We start from the raw sequence: 19,792 nt of genomic DNA on the forward strand, positions 1-19,792 counted from the left end.
GTTCAAGCGACAGCTTTTATCTCAAAAACTCATAAGTCGGGGCACTTATAATACAAGGTACCACTATATATATATATATATATATATATATATATATATATATATATATATATATATATATATATATATATATATATATATATATATATATATATATATATATATATATATATATATATATATATATATATATATATATATATATATATATAGTACACTCGAGTTCTGCGCTTGCTTTCTTCTGAAGGCATAGTGCTAAACTCAAGGATCACAAAACTTGGAGTATTGAAAACACTGAAAAAAAATGCCCCAGAACTGCATGTTTGTGTTTTGTCCTCACATCCAACATGAAGCAGTGCTGTGATAGTGCAGTGCCACAGCATCTAAAACAGGGTGAGTGTGTCTTTTATCCCCACATCTAGTGTGATGCAGCATTTAAATAAGTTTCTTCAATCTGGCACAAGAATGTACCTACTTACTGTTTGCTTAGACTGACCATGAGTGGCAGCCATCTGGTATGTTTGATCTAGCTGCTGGTCCCCTTTGTTCAGCCGAAATTTTGTTTTAGTGAGATCTCTCCAGCCTGATGTTCTAGAGGAAAAGTCTGTCACCCAAGGCACAATGGGATGGTGGTTGGGTACATTGAACCTCCTCCCAGCAAAGAAATTTAAGCAAAGTAGATAGTCCAAAGTGGTAATCTGGTGCCCCACCTGAAAAAGAAATAAATAAGTAAATAAATAAATAAATAAATAAATAAATAAATAAATAAATAAAAATAAATAAATGAAATAAAATAAAAATTATATACTTTCAAAAGTCTCAGAGAAATCATCAAGTGTCAACATGACTTTCATGTGATGTTGAAGCAGAAATGTGAATAAATTGTGCCTACAGAATACAATTCTGCAGGCAGCTGACTTAGTCCAGATTGCAAAAATCAATTGCCATATAAAAGGATGGTAAAAATACTGAGAATAAGAGTGAAATGTGGTGGGTGAAAATATAAGAGGTAAGGTGGTGATGAGGAGGATGGATGGAATGAAAAGCTATATTAGTGAGAGTGATATGAGGAAGACAAATATTCAATGAATGACAAGAGACAAGATAGAAAATATTAAAGTAAATTTATTTCAATATAAGGTCACTACTATGCATGCTATAACAATGCTTACCCATAGCTGTGTAAGGTGGACTAGGGAACACTGAAGCATTGCTTCCAATTGCTCACCACCTCCCTCTACCTTAAAACAGAGAAGTATCTCATGATTTTAACATTCCATTACATCAATAAGATAAAAAAAATAATATAAAGGCATGGAAAAGAAACTACACAGTAATCTCACAACTGCTGAGTTCACATTTGACAAATCTAACAACACTACTAGACTTATGCCTATATTCACATTACAGGGAAGCTTCTGATCATATTTTTAAAAATCTCAGCTGCATGATGGAAATTACAGTGAATCTCCCAATGTCTGCATAATCAATTATTATAGTAAATGTAGAACACAAGAAATTTGCCAATAAAATATTGAGTCAAATGTAATTGTACAGAAGAAAACAATAAGGGCTGTCATCCACTAACAATGAATAACTTACTTGTTTTAGTATGTTATAAACATCATCACTTGATAGGAGTTGATGATAGTCATGTAATCTTCCACCTGAACAAGTTCCAGGTATGTTCTTGGAACTGTCTACTGGGGGATGGTCCAAGTCTGGTGCACCCTGGGGATTGACAGCTTCTTCATTCAACCATGCTTCCTCATTATTTACATCTTTGGTCTGGGAAGGATGAGATTCTGGTTCAACAAGGCTGTCAGGGATGCAGGGCAGCAGACTGAGGTAGAGTGCATCATCAACAAACAGATGACTGAGTGTGACATCACCCAGATGAAGGCCACGGTCATGGGTATCACGAGCAGCCTCCAGTAGCTGATACAGCACAAAGAGAGGTCGCACCTCAGACCCACTTAGCTTGGCTGGGCTGTGAACAAGATAACACTTTTAGGATCAACTCCTTTTATTTTCTAATAGGTATTAAAAAAACATCTTCCAGTTTCCAAAGATAAGCCAAAGTCCAGCAATGGTGCTAACATTCTACTGACTCACCTGAAAGATACACAGTGTTGCATGTTGTGACCCACATTCTCCAACACAACAAACATGTGGTGCTTGCCTTCCAGGGCACAAATGGCTGGTAAGATGTTGGAATGAGGTCTGCATGATGGACCATTCAGAGTGGCTGACTGTAGATCACTGTTCTCTCTAATGAGTATAAAAGAGTAGTTTAAGTTACTTCCATTTGAAATAAACTTGCTCTTATATTACAAAATAGGTATTGCGAAGTTCACTCACACTTAGAATTAACAACACTTGTCAATAAATCATTAATTATATAAGAGCTTAAGAATTTATTACTAACTGTAGTGGTATCAGAATGCAGCCATAAAGTCGGTGTACTGCCTCTCTTAGCACACTGCTCATGCTGTCAGTTCCCACTTGTGTTCCGCCCTTGCCCTGCACAGCAATGCCATGCTCTGCAACCAATAATAAACATTAATATAACAAGAAATATTATAATCTTAAACACTAGCTATAAGTATAGATCAAGATCTCTAACTCTCACTAGGATCAGATGAATCTATCACTTTTTCTTTCTATAACAGTCTTTCCCGACCACATGGGATACAGATTTTGTTTGAATACTCACCTGAGTATTTTTTGAAAGCATCCTTCCATAAATTTTTGTTATTGGATGTAGCCACATAATGAAGCAGCTGAGAAAAAGATACATCTGCTAAAAGACCTAGAGACTGGCTACAGTTCCTAGCCAGTGGATATACATCACATCCTTTTTTTGGTATAACCTGAAAAGCAAAAATTCTCACTAGTTATGGTTGTATAAAAAGAAATACTGAATTTGTTATGTTTCATGAACACAGTATTTACCATCACTCACCTGTATAAATACTCTTTGCCAGGGATGTTCTAATTGATGGCCAAGCTGCAGAGCTGATTGTACTTCTGCTGCAGATAATGATTCATGCTCTGGAGGCCATGAGTACACCCCGTCCTTTACAATTTCCCTGCACGCAGAATTTTTAAAACCTACAATAACTTCCATACTAGTAATCATTGTATAAATTTAATGTAGTACCTTACAGGAAACTTTAGGTCAGGTATACGAGAAAATTTGCTTTACATAATGTAGGGAACTAACCTCATCCATGGGGAACAAATGAAGGCCTCAACCAAGTCTGGCAAGGGTCCTGCGCAGCAGTAGAAGGGAGACAGGCCAAGACACTGACTTACCACTTCCACCATCTTAACACTCTTCCCCTTAAGTTAAAAGTTCTGAAAAGATAATTCATAAACCACTTGGAATTTAAAATAATACTACACAAACACTGACAGGTCGCTGCCAATGTGCAATATAAATATACTAATGTAAGTTGCATCAAACACACTGGGAAGACAGGTGTTCAGTTTGTCCTCTGATCATACTATAATGTAAGAAACTAAAACCTTAATGTGGGGATGGGCTACAGCAACTCTAGGTTGGAAAACTCTAATGCAGAGGGAAGGAAGCTGGCCACCACTGCTCTTGCCAGCCACAGTGATGCAAATTTTGAGTCTGACCTGTGTCAGCATGTTTGGCTGATGTGCAATCCTCACTTGTGACCTGCACCTATGAAATCATCCTTGCTTATATCATTATAAAACTTTTGTTTATAAATTACATTTAGATATGAAGGCCAAACTTTAACACCCAAATAACATAGTGTGTGTGTGTGTGTGTGTGTGTGTGTGTGTGTGTGTGTGTGTGTGTGAACACCAACTTGGGAAGATATGAAGAATGCATATTCCAAAATACAGGTGTAATGAAATCATATAAACAGTGTGTTCATCAGCTGTGTGTGCAAACAATGGTTCAACACTGTTACTGAATGACTTACTGCACTGTAATGGTAATCTAAGGTTAGTATTGACATTTAATGGGAAAGTGATTTAGTGAGGAATAAAAAAGATATGTAGGTGATATCAACAGTGACATTCATAAGCTGTGTATGAGTAAACAATGGATCAGCAAGTTGGTGTGTTTTTTTTAATGATTATTACATTAATGAACTGGATTTTATTCATTAATCTTTAGACATTTTTATAAACTCCTATGTATTTGTTACTTTCAATTATGTTCATAGAAAAAAAAAGGAGTATTACAGCTAGTCTGGAAATACTTTATTTTAATTTCTGGCTGCTCTTAATTTTTGGCTGTTTGGCAATTGTTGGGCACCAGCTTATGGATTTTGTTTAGCAGTTCAGGTACAATGTAACTGAATACAGGTGAGACGTTTGTGGCAAATCTGACCATTCTGGGCCACGTCCAATATTTCATTTGTGTGCTATAGCTCAGTAATGTCTAGCATACTTATCCAAAACACACAGAAATGTAACATGATTAATATTTTCATTCTGAAATTAAAAAGACCGAGTTTTCTGATAATTTGCCATCCTGTGACAAATGATGACTGCACCATATTGAGATAAACACTAACTCCAAATCTTGTGTCTCTGCTGATGTTTAGATTGTGGTATCGGCCGAGAAATAGTGCAGGTCCCAACATAAGGCAAGATATTTACAAAAAAATAAGTGTAGAGCAGCAAGTCTGTCAAGGCCAGCTGACACATTTGCCACCCGAGCAGCCAAGCAGAACTCAACACCACAGGGAAATGTATCATAACACCTACCTATTCCTGTGTACGTAGGCCCTGTAGTCTTAATGGAGAGTAAGCACGTGTTCAGTGATATGTAAGCCCACGGAAGGCTGTGTGGCGGGAGGGGCAGCGGCAGGCAGAGGTCTATCTCGTGACACTCGCCGCCATCATCGCGGAGGTAAACAAAACTGTGCTGTCAGTCACGCCCCTCATATCCCTCACACCCCTCCCTCACATCACACACCTGTACATACACATGCACACACTCGTATGGATTAGTTTTTATTGATCATTATTATTTCTACCGCATGTGTAAATGATGATGAATTTTCGTTTTATGTTTTATATTTTTTTTCTAGGAACAGTCACGCTCATGTGTGGTTTTGCAAATATCAGTTTGTGAAAAAAAAAAATCTATATGGAAAGCACAATATTCTTACATATGCGTACAGAAAAAAAAACTACGCCTGTATCTCTCTCTCTCTCTCTCTCTCTCTCTCTCTCTCTCAGACGCGATGCATTGTGCGGTTATTTTATGCTTCTTATGCATTATAAACATCTGTTCGAAATTATATTGCCAAATTAGTATTGTTCTCTTGTCTATGGAATACGTTAGGATTAAACAAGAAAACAAGGAACCCGAGGAGAATGTGGGTCCTGCTTGGGTCCCGTTGTGACAGCCTGGCAGCACAGTGGGATGCTATGATGGACAGTTAATGTATACGCAGGGGAAGGTCCCGTTCCCACATTGGTGAATTTAAATGGCGAACGTGTTGCGACTCCGCTGCGACTCTTTCTTAACGGGTCCGTAGCGGTGTCGCAACGAGATCGCAGATGTGTCGCAACGGATTCGCAGCAGTTGCCAGAGTGGGCTGAGTCGTTTGCCAAGCGAAGATGAATGTTTTGGACTGTTTAAAATCAAAACAGCGGAGTGGTCACTTTGTCGCAGCACTCGCCGCGTTATCACTTGTCGCAACTGATTCGCAGCGGTGTCGCAGCATGTTCGCAGCTCAGTCGCAACAGATTCGCCATGGTAGCAACCTCTGCTACATGTCCTGCACACCTTCGTGCTAGGGTCAGGTGACAGTGAAATGACACTTCCCTGCAAGAATGATTGTACCAGGGTGACTCTCATACGTACAAAAAAAAAAAAAAAAAAAAAAAAAAAAACATGCCCCAACACACACACACACACACACACACATGTTGAAGAAGAAGCAGACATTGCAGAGGTTTTGAATGACTACTTTCAAAGTGTCTTCACTGAAGAGGGAACATTTTGTAGACCGGTGATGGCAGATGTGAGAGTAGAAGGATTGAGTAAGACTGAGGTAACAGTGTAAGAGGTAAGAATAAAGATGGAAGACTTGGATGTGAGGAAGGCACATGGACGTGATGGAGTATCTAATTCGGTGCTGAAGGAATCCAGAGATCAACGTGCACACAAGGTTTACAAACTCATAATAACTTCATTAAGGGAAGGAGTGGTGCCCAAAGATTGGAAAAAAAGCAGAAAAAGTCCCCATATATAAGAATGGAAGCAAAAAAGAACCAGCTAATTATAGACTGGTGTCTCTAATAAGTGTAGTGACAAAAATGTGAGAAAGAATAGTGAAGCAAAGATGGAGTGAATATCTAGTAGAGATATTAACAGACAGGCAATTTGGATGTAGGAAAGGAAGGTCGTGTATGACAAATTTAATGTGCTACTTCAGAGTCATAGACAGTACAAAAAAGAGAGGGATGGGCAGATTGTGTTTATTTGGACTTAAAGAAAGCATTTGATAAGGTGCCCCACAAGAGACTGCTGTAGAAATTAGAAATGTTAGATGGGCTGAAAGGAGCGCTTCTACATTGGATCAGTGACTTCTTGAGAGGAAGGGAAATGAGAACAGTGGTCAAAGACAGGAAGTCATCATGGAGAAAGGTAATTAGTGGTTTCTTGCAGGGGTCGATGCTAGCACCAGTTATGTTTGCTATCTATGTGAACAGTATGATGGAAAGGGTGAATAGCTACATGACTCTGTTTGCTGATCATACAAAATTGATGAGAAAAGTGGAGAGGGTAGAAGATTGTGAAACTCTATAGGAAGATCTGAATGTAATTTAGGATTAGAGGGGCACTTAAAAAATGGAGTTTTAACATAAAAAAAAAAAATGTGGAGTGTTGAAGTTTGGGCATAGATGTGTGAGGCCAGTCTTCAGTTATAAATTGGGTAATGAGGAAATAAAAGTGAAGAGTGAAGAGAAAGACCTTGGAAGTACTGTTACTGATAAGCTGTCCCCAGAGGTACATGTAAGATAGAAGACAGGGGAAACATATAATCAGGTGAGGAACATAAGAGCAGCATTCAACTATCTGGATGAAGAGATGATTAAGAATTTGATTGTGACAATGACAAGACCTTGTTTGGAATATGCGGCAGTGATATGGTCTCCCAGCACTAAAAGGGACATAAATAAATTAGAGAGAATACAAAGTTGCCTTTGACTTTATCAGACTTACTGAACGAAGAGAGACTAAAGAAACTAAACCTGCCCACCTTGATACAGAGAAGAGAGAGAGGTGACCTGATTGCCTTATATCTGATTTTGTTGAGCTATGAAAAGTTGGACCAGAGTTACTTGGTGGTAAGAGACTTTAGAAATGCAAGAGGGCATGAGAAGAAGATGAAGAAGGGTCTATGTAGAAGGGATATTAAGAAGAACAGTTTCCTGCAAAGGACTGCAGGAATCTGGAATGAGCTGCAAAAAGTAGTAAATGATTTTAAGGAAAAACTGGATGAGAGTAGATATTGAGAAAGGACAGCACGAGCTTAGAGTCCTCCTCTCGTAAACCACAACTAGGTAAATACAATTAAGTAAATACACATGTATGCAGTAATAATAATAATGACGACAATAATAATAATAACTATTATTATTATTATTATTATTATTATTATTATTATTATTATTATTATTATTATTATTATTATTATAACAATAATAATAATATATTTATTTCACCATCAAGCATATCTTACACCAGGGGGTTTTCAACCTTTTGCAAGCTGGGTCCATCAAAAGCTGGTCCAATGAAGTTATGACCCCTTCCTCCTCCCAGCACCATCCACTTAGCCCCCTCCTCAACTATGCTACCATAGATAGATAGATAGATAGATAGATAAATAGATAGATAGTTATCCTTTGGCTGTGCTATTATTGTATTGGCCCACACTATTATTATTGTTATTGTCATTATTATTATTTTTTTTTCTTCCCATCCTGTGCTTGCACCCCTCTGGGAGAGTGTCCGTGCCCCCACCCCCTCGGTTGAAAGCCAGTGTCTTACAGTATGGAACAGAAAAAAAAAAAAAACATAGGAAGTATATATTTATGAATTTATGAACTACACTACATACTACTGTAATGTAAACCTTGTTATAAGTCATAGAGCAGCCTCAACCAGTGCCGGTGGATGTGACACCCTCATTTGCACAGCTGTTCCTTATGGATGTAATGATGAGTTATCTTGTTTGTCCACCTCACCCATCATACTGAATGCAGCATGTCTGCATGTGCTTCCAAGACATCACTGGTCATGACAAGAGAAGGTCAAGGATGAACTGGTCCATCTTGGCAGCCTGAGTAGATGTAACCATAGGTAGGGAGGGATATGTAGGAACAAACATCCTTTGCTAAACAACAGGCAAGTCTCCTAGAATTCTTGTTTGCTCTGAATCACCTAAGATCCCACTCTAGGCTATCTAGGCACTAAAACAGTGTTAATACCTCATCCTGTCCTTACCTCTGCTACTGTTGGTTATCAGTCTTCACTCTATGTAGTTGTATTTTCTGTTTGTAGATGCTTAAATATATTTATAAAATCTATGAGTACCAGGTCAAATCTAATTTTTAGCCCAAGTGCAAGTATACTGTACATGAAATTGTTTACCAAGGTGCAAGTGTAAGTGTGTAGATACATGCACATGTACTGAAGCCTGCCACATACTTTGCTATGCAGGATCAAGACATATTGACTTAGTTGCCAACAAGATCACTAGCAGGACTGCCATATAACAAGATCACAGTTTCGGGGCTTATGTCCCATTAAGTAATCAAGAGATAGTGAAATACAGTAGGTCATGAAACCCAAATTATTTCCACTCATTGTGTGACTTTTTTTTTTTTTTTCATGCCTGAGAAGTGAACCATTGGATTGCTGCTAGATGAACAGCATGTGTAATCAAAGCATCATAACAGATACCTAATTCATGGATTTTGTTATTTATAAGATTTGTATTATGATTTTGCATGTTTTGTAATAATATTTTTTGAGCTGCATTGTTACACATTTTGAAATACCAAGAAACTGATCTGTAACCAACTATGAGATAGATTAGGTAAATATCTTTAGGGGGAGTAGCAGTGAATAGAATCACTGACAAGGTACTATACAAGGCACAAACAGCTGAGCCAGGATGATTATTACAGCTCAAGGTGATATTTGTCAGCCTTGATTGTTCTGTCACTAGATGGCTTTCTTTCTCTTGTTACATCAGTTTGTGGTATTTGATATTCCCTTTAATGGTGAGGTATCTGAGACAATACATTTTCATTAAAAGCAAAAAATACTGAGAAGGTAATTTCCAATCCCTTTTATCAAATTCAATGGCATTATTCTTCTAACCTAGCCAGAGAGTGTGCCATCAGTAGTCATTCACAGCAATTATGATCTTTTGAGTGACTGCAAGGAATTAGAGCATTGACATTACATGACAGGACACACCAAAAAAGAAAATATGTGCAATTGATATTTGTTTATTTCTACATGATAATTTGTATGGTTTTCATTCATTTCATTCATAAGTAGAGAGAAACAAACTCAACATTTATTATCTTCTCCACATTTCACTTCTTTACAGAAAACTTATGTACACTTTTTTTTTTACTGTACTTGTAGGTACACAAATATTACCATGTAATTTAAAGCACTCGGACTGACAGTCTAAAATTCTTGTACGACAATCATACATCAATATTTACAGTCAACAGTAAGAAAGTTATAAAAATATCACACCTTATATACTAAGATATGTTTAGCTCAGTGTGTGTGCACCTCCAGGTTACAGCTCTTTTCGACTGAGAAAATAAATAACATGAATATAAAAATAATGGAGGATATGGCACTCAATTTGGAAACTGCTCAAATATTACATAGTCAAGGAAAGCAAAGAGTTTACTGTCCCATACCAGACATAATAACAAATAATGCTTAAATATTAACATCTTACATTATATATATAAAACTTTATCTTAGAGACTAATTTGAATAGAAAAGTGGATTACAAAAAATAGCACATTTATGAAGTTTCTGTATTACTGAAACAAGATTTAAGATTTTGAGTTATAGGTTTGAAACTTTCATTAAAAGTTGGCATCATAAATAACACTTCACAACTAAAAACATTATTACATTTATGATGCACAAGGGTGATACATACTGAAGCAAGTGTATTGCTCTCTCTCTCTCTCTCTCTCATATATATATATATATATATATATATATATATATATATATATATATATATATATATATATATATATATATATATATATATATATATATATATATATACTGCTATAAAATGTATGTACTTAGGTGTTATATATGAAGCCTACCTTTAAAGCATATGATGAGGACTCCATAACTTTACAAAATTTGAGTACCATACTCACAACTCATTTAATTTATACTGGTGAGCAATGAATTCACAGTGTATTTACACTGTGAAATAATGAATTTTGTGATATTAAAAAAAAAAAAAAAAAAAAAAAACAGAAGACACACTGAAATAATACCTCATTTGTGACCAATGTTTAATGTTGCTCACTAAAAATGATAAATGAATAATGTAATTTTCAATCTTCAAAATAGTGATGCAAAAAAAAAAAAAAAAAAAAAAAAAAAAAATGTTACATTAAACGAATTTTCAAAATGTTAACATACTTGCTACACTATGATAGTACAATACCTACATGAACTGTATTGATTATCTGTTGACATCATTCAAATCACCTGTTGTGCATTCATATAAACAATTGTATTAGTCCTTGGTGCATACATATCACAGAAGCTTTAATTCATGTGTAACATACAATAACAAAAAAAAGGGGGGGGGGGATCTGCACATTGTTTTAAATAAAATGGAGAAATTTTACTCCAAATTTATGCATGAAGTACATAAATTAATACATGTACATGGATCCGCACATCACACACATACCTGAAATCATAAAACACAGGCAGAACTATGGATGCTCCAATGTTCACGCTGAAAGGAAGAAAATAAAAATTACCACACATCAAGGAAGGTAAAGCTTCATATGTTTATGTGCAGGGTGCTTGCACTGTTAAATAGCACTATAAATCCAATGCAAATCAAACTGTTGCCCATACTGAACTATGTATAAATCAAAGCAAATAACTGAACCTGACAGACAGATAAGAAGGAAAAGACAAATTTGCTAATAAATTGAAGGAGCTTGTTTTGAGTGTGCAGGTGAACATTATTTGTTTCTGTCAATGTGACCACGGGTAATACGACTTGTGTCAAACATTTAGAACACTGGCACATCCACTCCCTTCTGCAGTGTAACTATTCATGTTAACCTTCATTTTAAAAGACTTACCTTCATCTTAAAAACTTAGGTGCAGTTATTTATAATGAATAGATTACAGTAAATAATGTTGACTGGATATTTTGAAAAGTAAAATTTCATGGTAGTTATCCTTACCTGGCATTGTTCTGAGCAGTACCAAGCTTTCTTGCATCCAGAGCATATGAACCGAGCTTGTTGAGGACAGTGGAAACACAACTTCTCTCCACTTCTTACACTTGAACTATTAGCACGTTGCATGCTGGAGGTTGCTTGACTGTGGAGTCTTGCTTGAGTTAAGTGCTGAAGACTTGGGCCAGAATGCATGTTGGTTGAGAAGTGATTCTGGTGGCTGGGCATAACATTATGTGGGGGTTGGTTTTGATTTGAAAAATGCATTGTGTATGAGGTTGTTGGTGTATGTGCTTCTGGAATAGATTCTCGAACTAGAACTCTAGGTGCAAAGGTTTGTGGTTGCATAGGCTTTTCTACATTTGCTGTAGATGCCTGTAACCGATCCATGGCACTGACTCCATTGTCACAAGGTTGAGCAAATTTTTCTCTGATCTTCTCAAAGAATGAAAAGTTTGTTCGATAAAAGTTTTCATTTTGCAACTGTTCTAGGTGGGTTCGAGTGGCAGGAGGTAGAACTGAGGGCCTGAAGGGACGAATTGATGCAGGCATAGTTGGTGGTATAGGAAAAATAGTAGCTTTGTCCGGTCCAAGGCTTCTCATTACTGATGATCCAGGAGGTAAATGTGCAAACTGGTGTTGCATTCCCATGGGCACAGTCTGCTGATATCCTCGATTTCTTTCTGTAGAGTTAGCATCAGTATTTCTTCTTCCTCTTGGATTTGTCAAAGGATATTGTGTAGGGCTGTACTGAGGCTGATTAAATGAATGTGCTGTATTGGGATTTTTAAGTTCTGTTGGTGCAGCAGAAGAATGAAGAGAACCAGCGAGGTTTTTGCGTGTGCCACTATACAAAGGGTGGTGATGCATCGCTGAATGAATATCCATGTTATCTGAATGCCTTCTGACTAAGGTAGTTGCTGGCTTGAGTGGAGGAGGTTGCTTGCAGGCAGATGATGCATGGTCTGGAAGATCAGATGTGGAAAGGGCATGTCGTTTAATTTCCCCTGGATATTGGTGGGCCTTACTAATCCTCTTAAGATCCTCATGACCTGCAAGGCTGTGGAAAGGCACTGCTCCATGACTAGATGACTCAACATTTTTGGAGCCACTTTCTTGGTGAACTCCCTGTACAGCATTGAGGAGAAGAGGCATTTCTGTTGTTTGATGATGTTGGTCTTCAATCAGGTTTAAAAATGTCCGAGGCTGAGGTTCATGAAGGGACTGTTTTGGTCCAACTGATACAGGCATCAGCTCTACCTCAGAATTGGATATTCCAAATACAGAGCGTAACTTGGTTGGACTCATGTTTGTTAGAGATGTCTTTTTTAATGGTACAGTTGCTACTGGATCAATTTTTGAAGTGCTTGGGCTTATTCTAGGTACTGGAGAGTTTGTTTTTCCCCCAGTTGGGCTAATTATAGGAACTGCTGTACTTGTGAGAGGAATCTGAGGAAATCTGGGAACCGGCACTACAGGGCTAATAACAGACTGTACAGTTGTTATCTTTGGTTGGGCAGTGGTAACAGCTGGATTACTATAAGATATGTGAAGGTCCTCTGCTGATGATGGATTTGTTGGTGTATTGAACATATTCCCTTGAGATGAACTGGGGCTCATTTGAGTTGTACCAGGATTTATAACAGTTACTTCTGAGTCATTTCTTATTAATCCTAGGCCATTTCTTGAAGAACTGGGGCTGACCATTGGTATCCCAGGACTAATTACTGGTGCTGCAGGACTGACTACTAGTGGCCCAGGACTAACCAAAGGTGCCCCAGGACTAATCCTTGATATCCCAGAATGTATCCTTGGAAGTCCTGGACTCATTCTTAGTACCCCAGGGCTACTTCGTGGAACTCCAGGACTACTTGTTATTCCAGGACTGCTACTTGGTATTGCAGGACTAACTGAAGCTCCAGGACTTACAATGATGCTTCCACTATTAGATTTTGGTATTCCAGGACTTGCTCTTGTAATAGGAGGACTAGGTCTTGGTATCCCTGGACTAGTCCTTGGTATTCCTGGACTTGACACTCCTGGACTTGCCCTTGGATGTCCTCTAGGTTGGGAAGTGGTTAGGTTAGGTGAGACTAATATACTACTTGATAAGCCAGGACTAACAGCTGGGATGGCAGGACTTACTCGTGATGCATGACTAGTGTCAGGTACAGCAGAACCCTTTAAAGAAGTCATAGAAATCTCCAAATTGGACTGAACCTGAGCTGGATTGGTAAGTGTGGGTGAAGAGCTTTGGTGTGAAAGAGAGATGATTTTTTGTGAAGCTGAAGTATTAGAGGAGGTAGTATCTAGACCAACGCTGTCTTCTCTTGGCAAAAGGTCACTGCGTATACTAATTTTCGACTTTTTACTCTCATGGTAGTAACATTCCTCCTCATCATCAATTTTTAACTTGACATCACTACTTTCATGGTCCTTTCTCTTTTCCAAATTTCTTTCATTATTATGTGAATTTTCATCTACTGTCTCAGACTCCACTTTAGTTTCACTGTTCTGTTCACCTGCATCTTCCTTCTTTTCTTCTTTTTCAGTCAGCATCAACTCTTGTACTTTTCGCAATTTTTCAACTTCCTGTCGTGTTTTCATTAGTTCTTTATACAGTACAGAAAGAAGCAACCTTGGCTGCACTTCAGCATCCTCCTCACTTTTGCCATCACCTTTGTAACAAATTTCTTCTTTTAAAACTTTCATATCAATATCACCTGATTCACTCCGTATGCAGTCAATAACATCACTTTGCAGATCTTTAGGAACTTTCACATTTTTATCATCATTGATTTTTTCCAATGAAGTTTCCTTATCACTGTCATTTTCTGTAATGTTTGGACTACTTTCTGCCACCACAATCTTTTTATTAGAATCCACCTTACAGCCAACATTTTCTGCACCTTCTTGTTTATTTGCTGAAGTTGATATTATATTTTCAGTACAGACTGGATCAATTACATCTTTCTCTGAATTAAGTGATGCTGCTATCGACCTTGGGGAATATGAAAAGATATGCCTCTCAGTTGATTCTGAAAAACACTTATTTAGTAACAGAGGTGGTGTATTGTCAGGGCACTGAGATTTTAGACTTTTAATATCTACAGATGATGTGCTTTCTGATGATGACTGGCCAGTGGTGGAGCCTGGTGTTTCCATTTCTTTACTCTTTGATTCATCTGCCATGTTTATTTCAGTTTTTGTAGGGGTGCTTTGTATCACACTTTCTTTTTCCTTTGTTTGCTCTGTGGATGAGTTGTTGGAGTCACTTTTCATCATCTCCTGGAATGCTCGCCTGAGGAGTGCTTGCTTATGAGAAAACCGCTGAGGACTGTGAGGATCAGCTGAGTATCCAGAGTGCTGGCTGTTTGGACTTGATCCTTGCCAAGCAGACCAATCTGAAATACAGCAAGTTGATATCACTTAGTGATGTGTCTGAGTATCTCTACCTGTCTTACAATTTTGCTGACAATGAAGCTGAATTACCAGATAAATATATCATAATTCAGTATGAAATGGTTGAGACCCTATACTGAAAAAACAGCAAGCTTTACAAAATTTTGACTATCAAAAGTCATTAGCAAAAAATGACTGCAGAATAGCCAAGGAATACCCATGCCTTCAGAACTATGACCTGAGCAACTATCAGCTTTTCACACTTGTAAAGAAAGGAAGAAAAAAGAAAAAAAAGAAAAAAGAAAACAGCAAATTGATTTTTTCCCAATGTTATAATGAACAAAGCAACACCAAACAAATAAAGATCATACGTATATTATAATATGTGAAAATCACATAATCACATTCCTGTTCCATTATACTGACCTGAATTCCTTGATGAACATGTATCAGGCTTGGGTGAATGTAGTTTGTCCACTTGGTGATCTGTCATGCCACCTGAGTCCTGTGATGTTGAGATTACAGAAGACTTTGCATGGGGACCAGTAGCTGGAGTTTTGTCAGGATGAAGGCCAGGCTCCTGGTACTTTGCTGAGCCATAGAAGCAGATGGGCGGAGAAGTAGTAATATTGTACTGAGTATCAATATTACCAGAGGTTACACTATCATAATAGTTCACAGCATTGACACTGACAGTATCATATAATGCTTCAAGACTATTATCCTTTACCCCATACAGTGTTGCTTTTGTAGAAGATGTACTACTGTACAGAGTTGCTTTATCTGCCTCAGCATGTTCAAGACTTGTACTACTTTTTTCCAGAGGTGGTGGAACTCTTCCATGCCCAGATCTATATGGAGTTGGTTCACAGGTGTATAAAGCACCCTGAACAATCATGCTAGGTACAGATGTAGCACTACAGAGAGTTGGCGGGGCTGAACATGGTGGTGTGATGGGAGTGCCCAAGGAAGGCCGTCGCTTGGGGAGGGCTGTGACTTTGGATGAAGGTATAAGGGGAGGTACTGCTGTCTGAAGATGTCTTTTAAATCCTATGCTGCTACTGCTTCCACTGAACCTGAAAGAATATAATATAGTTCATTATGTTTCATAGAGAAGCAAGTTACTCGTACATTTGTATGCTGCAAGTCAGGTGCTTGTGTGAATGTAAGGATGGTATAATGAAGAGGAAACAATGAGTAAGCTGAGAGTTGTAGCACAACCATTAGTAAACCAGGATATGCAAGGGCAGGGATAAAAAAAGAATTTTGTCATGGCCATCAAATATTGATAGATGACTGAAATATGTTTACAAAGGAAGCTGAGATGTATGTCATGGACAATCAGTAGAATAATCAGAGTGAAATACACAGATGCGAGTGACTTTGTACTCCAGTTGAAATTGTGGTAGTTATGGAAGATGTTAGGATGTACGGCATGCAGGTATTTGTGATGAAAAAAAAAATCCATAATAGTAATAATAATAATAATAATAATAATAATAATAATAATAATAATAATAATAATAATATACAACTGATATAAACCATAACATTTACATCTAAACTTATGAATAGTTAAAGGGCTTGCAGTTTTAAGATATATCCTTGCATAAACAGCAAATACAAACTCCTGAGCATTTACAATAAAGATGAAGAATATAGATCTTTAGTAAGTTTTTAGCAAGGGAGACAGTAATTACAGAATATAATAAAGCTGATAACTTTCTGGCCATTATGCAGAATGATTATTTAGAAGACATGCACGTGATGGGTGCAGCAGAAAAAAAAGATGACATAAAAGAGATGGGTGGCCTACAAGAGACGACTCCTATCACGGGAGGAGCCACAAGATGCTGAACGATTAACTAGATAATGCTAAGTATAAAACTCATAGAAAGAAGACAATAATGTTAGATAGATGGCAGTACAGAGAGAGAGAGAGAGAGAGAGAGAGAGAGAGAGAGAGAGAGAGAGAGAGAGAGAGATTGTCCTCTGTACTTACGAATTCTTCCTGGCATGTTCTTCCTCTTTGTTGCCGAAAGTGAAGTGGGATGAGGAAGTGGTGGGAGTGGAGGAGACACTCTTGGAGGGTGACTCAAGCTCCTTGCCTGACGAACTGCTTGTGGGTGTGGAAGGTACAGTGCGGGAGGAGAGCAAAGAGCTGTTTTTGATCTTCTGCTCGAGCCAATTGAAGCCCTTGATCTCTTGCGCTAAGCGACGCCCACGTCCTTCCTCGTGCTCTACCTCCCGTCGGAACTGGGCCTCCTGAAGCACGGCGCACCGACTCCCCGGACCTGTGGAGAAGAGCGAGGCTGTTAAAGGCCAGGAGTGGTTGACGTGGAGGGTAGTGTGTGTGTGTGTGTGTGTGTGTAGCAGTAGTAGTAGTAGGAGTAGTAGTAAATGGTGGTAGTAGTAGTAGTAGTAGTAGTAGTAGTAGTAGTAGTAGTAGTAGTAGTAGTAGTAACAATAATAATAATAATAATAATAATAATAATAATAATAATAATAATAATAATAATAACAATAATAATAATAATAATAATGTGTGTGTGTGTGTGTGTGTGTGTGTGTGTGTGTGTGTGTGTGGTAAAAAAAATAAATAAATGCATCATCTGATGTGCTAAGACTAAGAAAATTAATCTCCTATGACTCCCAAACACCTGGAGTTATGCAATGTGTGTAGTGTATCTATCTGCTCGAATCTGCAAACTACTAGTCCTCCCTTATGATTAATTTTAAGTCGAGGTACTCTGCATTCACCTTTGCTAAGTTCTGCCTTTTCCTGCAATTCTCTGATCTGCTGAGAATCAACTAATTGTCAAGCTTGGCAAGAAGAAGGTCAACGGATCATGACATACAAGTGAAGAACACAAAACCTAAAGAGAGTGGTGAAGGTTACTCGACGTGATCACGACTGTGACCCCTGTTGCTTAAGCTTACAGTCTTATTATCATCTGATTATGGGGAGGTCATTATCATCCTTTCTCTTGGATGTTTAGTTTTACCAGTCAATGAGCAGCTTTTCTAGGCAAGTATGCACTTATGTGGTTTCCTGCCAATTACTCATCCTGTACTGGACAGGAAATGTTGGTGCGATGAATACATGCTGCTCCTCTTTGTCACATTACAAATCTCGTGTTTGATGAGATTAAAATGAACCTTCAGAGAGAGAGAGAGAGAGAGAGAGAGAGAGAGAGAGAGAGAGAGAGAGAGAGAGAGAGAGAGAGAGAGAATCTTCGAATAAGACATAAGGCGCCGGAAGCGAGCACACGCATGCAGTATATACAATACTCGGCTATCACTGCAAGCCAAGAATCGGTTCCATTCACAACTGTACATAATGTAGGCCTCGTTTTTCAGTGATGAACAAGCAGTTCCTGAGAAGAGATGTGTTGTGAATGAAAGTTCTCATCGTCGCCCATAGACTAGACTTCATGAGCACCAGACCGCCACTGGGAAGGTGAAGCTGGCGATCACGAGTACAACACGTGATCCATAAGACTGGTGAATTAGTAAACACACACACACACATACACACACACACACACACACACATCATAAAGCTAGCAAGGTAAGGGCAAGCGCCATGACGGGGTGAGGCTAAACATGCAGCTGTGGGGCCCTCATGAAACCCACTTTAACTAATTTCATATGTATACACACACGCGCTCATATACGAGTAATAAACTCATAAGTATGGAATGCACTGGAAAAAGTGGACGACAAAGCAAACGAGCCATTTTGATGCACAGCGTTACCTAGGAAAATTTTACCCCGCTATAATACTACGGATCTTTTATAGATCTATCGACTGATAGTCTGATTGCTTCGCAGTCCATATTCTTGAAAGCTTTGGGCTCTGGTCAGGACTAATTTCAAAGGCCATATAGATGAAAACCCAGGTTTTCATATGTGTTTTTCTTCCTGTTGATGGAGAATTCTTGTTCAACTATCACATGACAACGATGTTGCGGTGCCTGAACTTTTTAAATCAATCAATCAAACAGTCAGTCACTGTTCAACTATCACTAGAATTATGCAATCAATCATCTTTGGAAATCTTGAAATAAGCACCGAAACATTTAAGAATACAGGACATATTCTCCTGGCAGCGATAAAACCATACCAACGCTGGCTGCAATTTCAAGTAACAAAATGGCAACAGAATCACCACACACCTCAAAAAATTAAGAAAACGTTAAGCAAATAATATACAATCCGCGACAGAAAAGGACACCTAGGGACATTACAAAACCGGCAGTACAATTATCACACATCGAAAATTACGCTGACGCTGCACGTACAGACTGAGCAATACCAACACACGAGCCTCGCAACACTGGAGTACTGAAGCTGATGACGGAGACAGAAACTTCATTTTGGGTCCGAAAGTTAACTGCACAGCCCTATGAAGTGAAGAGAGCGGGAAGGTTCTCATGGTTATAAAAGCCAGAGAGAGAGAGAGAGAGAGAGAGAGAGAGAGAGAGAGAGAGAGAGAGAGAGAGCCAACATCTCAGTTAATTACGAGTGTAGCAAGGAACACCTACCAAGCAAATACGACCAAGGCTACCAATATGAGACAGTTTACTGCTAATTACTCACACTCACCGAACAATTTTGTTAATAACACTACTGTTAATTCTGTAATTAGTCGACTACTAAATGATGTACACCACGTATTACCTGCTGTCATAAAAGTTACCGTTTGTTGGATTGCATCTGAAAATTAAATTCCTCACTGTTTTTAAGCAAATCTGAGTTGAACACAAGGTTCTGGTTATCTGACTGAATGCCAAGTTAGGCACGAAGATTAAAGGAAGTGTCTTCTTCCTCATGGGTGCAAAACAAACACTAGCCAACAAACGGCAGGTGATTACCACAATCTGCATCTCAC

General features: G+C 38.2%; 2 protein-coding genes across 6 annotated transcripts in view; both read right to left on the minus strand.

Moving 5' to 3' along the window:
* LOC135099952 (WD repeat-containing protein 81-like) overlaps positions 1-4,918 on the minus strand; it is a 35,905-nt gene extending 30,987 nt beyond the window's left edge. The window contains 9 exon segments of the mRNA XM_064002687.1: positions 480-710; positions 1,173-1,241; positions 1,603-1,990; positions 2,116-2,271; positions 2,429-2,543; positions 2,717-2,873; positions 2,966-3,092; positions 3,227-3,360; positions 4,756-4,918. Coding sequence (XP_063858757.1) covers positions 480-710; positions 1,173-1,241; positions 1,603-1,990; positions 2,116-2,271; positions 2,429-2,543; positions 2,717-2,873; positions 2,966-3,092; positions 3,227-3,330 — 1,347 coding nt within the window. The 5' untranslated portion in view covers positions 3,331-3,360; positions 4,756-4,918.
* Positions 4,919-9,509: 4,591 nt separating this feature from the next.
* The window catches only part of LOC135099953 (mucin-4-like), a 112,760-nt gene continuing 102,477 nt past the window's right edge, over positions 9,510-19,792 (minus strand). For all 5 annotated transcript variants that reach the window (XM_064002693.1, XM_064002692.1, XM_064002689.1 and 2 more), the window contains 4 exons: positions 16,901-17,192; positions 15,325-15,974; positions 11,503-14,900; positions 9,510-11,039 (listed from right to left, as the gene is read on the minus strand). In XM_064002693.1, the coding sequence (XP_063858763.1) occupies positions 10,998-11,039; positions 11,503-14,900; positions 15,325-15,974; positions 16,901-17,192 (4,382 nt within the window). In that variant the 3' untranslated portion in view covers positions 9,510-10,997. The remainder of the gene's footprint in view (positions 11,040-11,502; positions 14,901-15,324; positions 15,975-16,900; positions 17,193-19,792) is intronic.

Source organism: Scylla paramamosain, chromosome 4, assembly GCF_035594125.1.
Source record: "Scylla paramamosain isolate STU-SP2022 chromosome 4, ASM3559412v1, whole genome shotgun sequence".
NCBI classification, from domain to species: domain Eukaryota; kingdom Metazoa; phylum Arthropoda; class Malacostraca; order Decapoda; family Portunidae; genus Scylla; species Scylla paramamosain.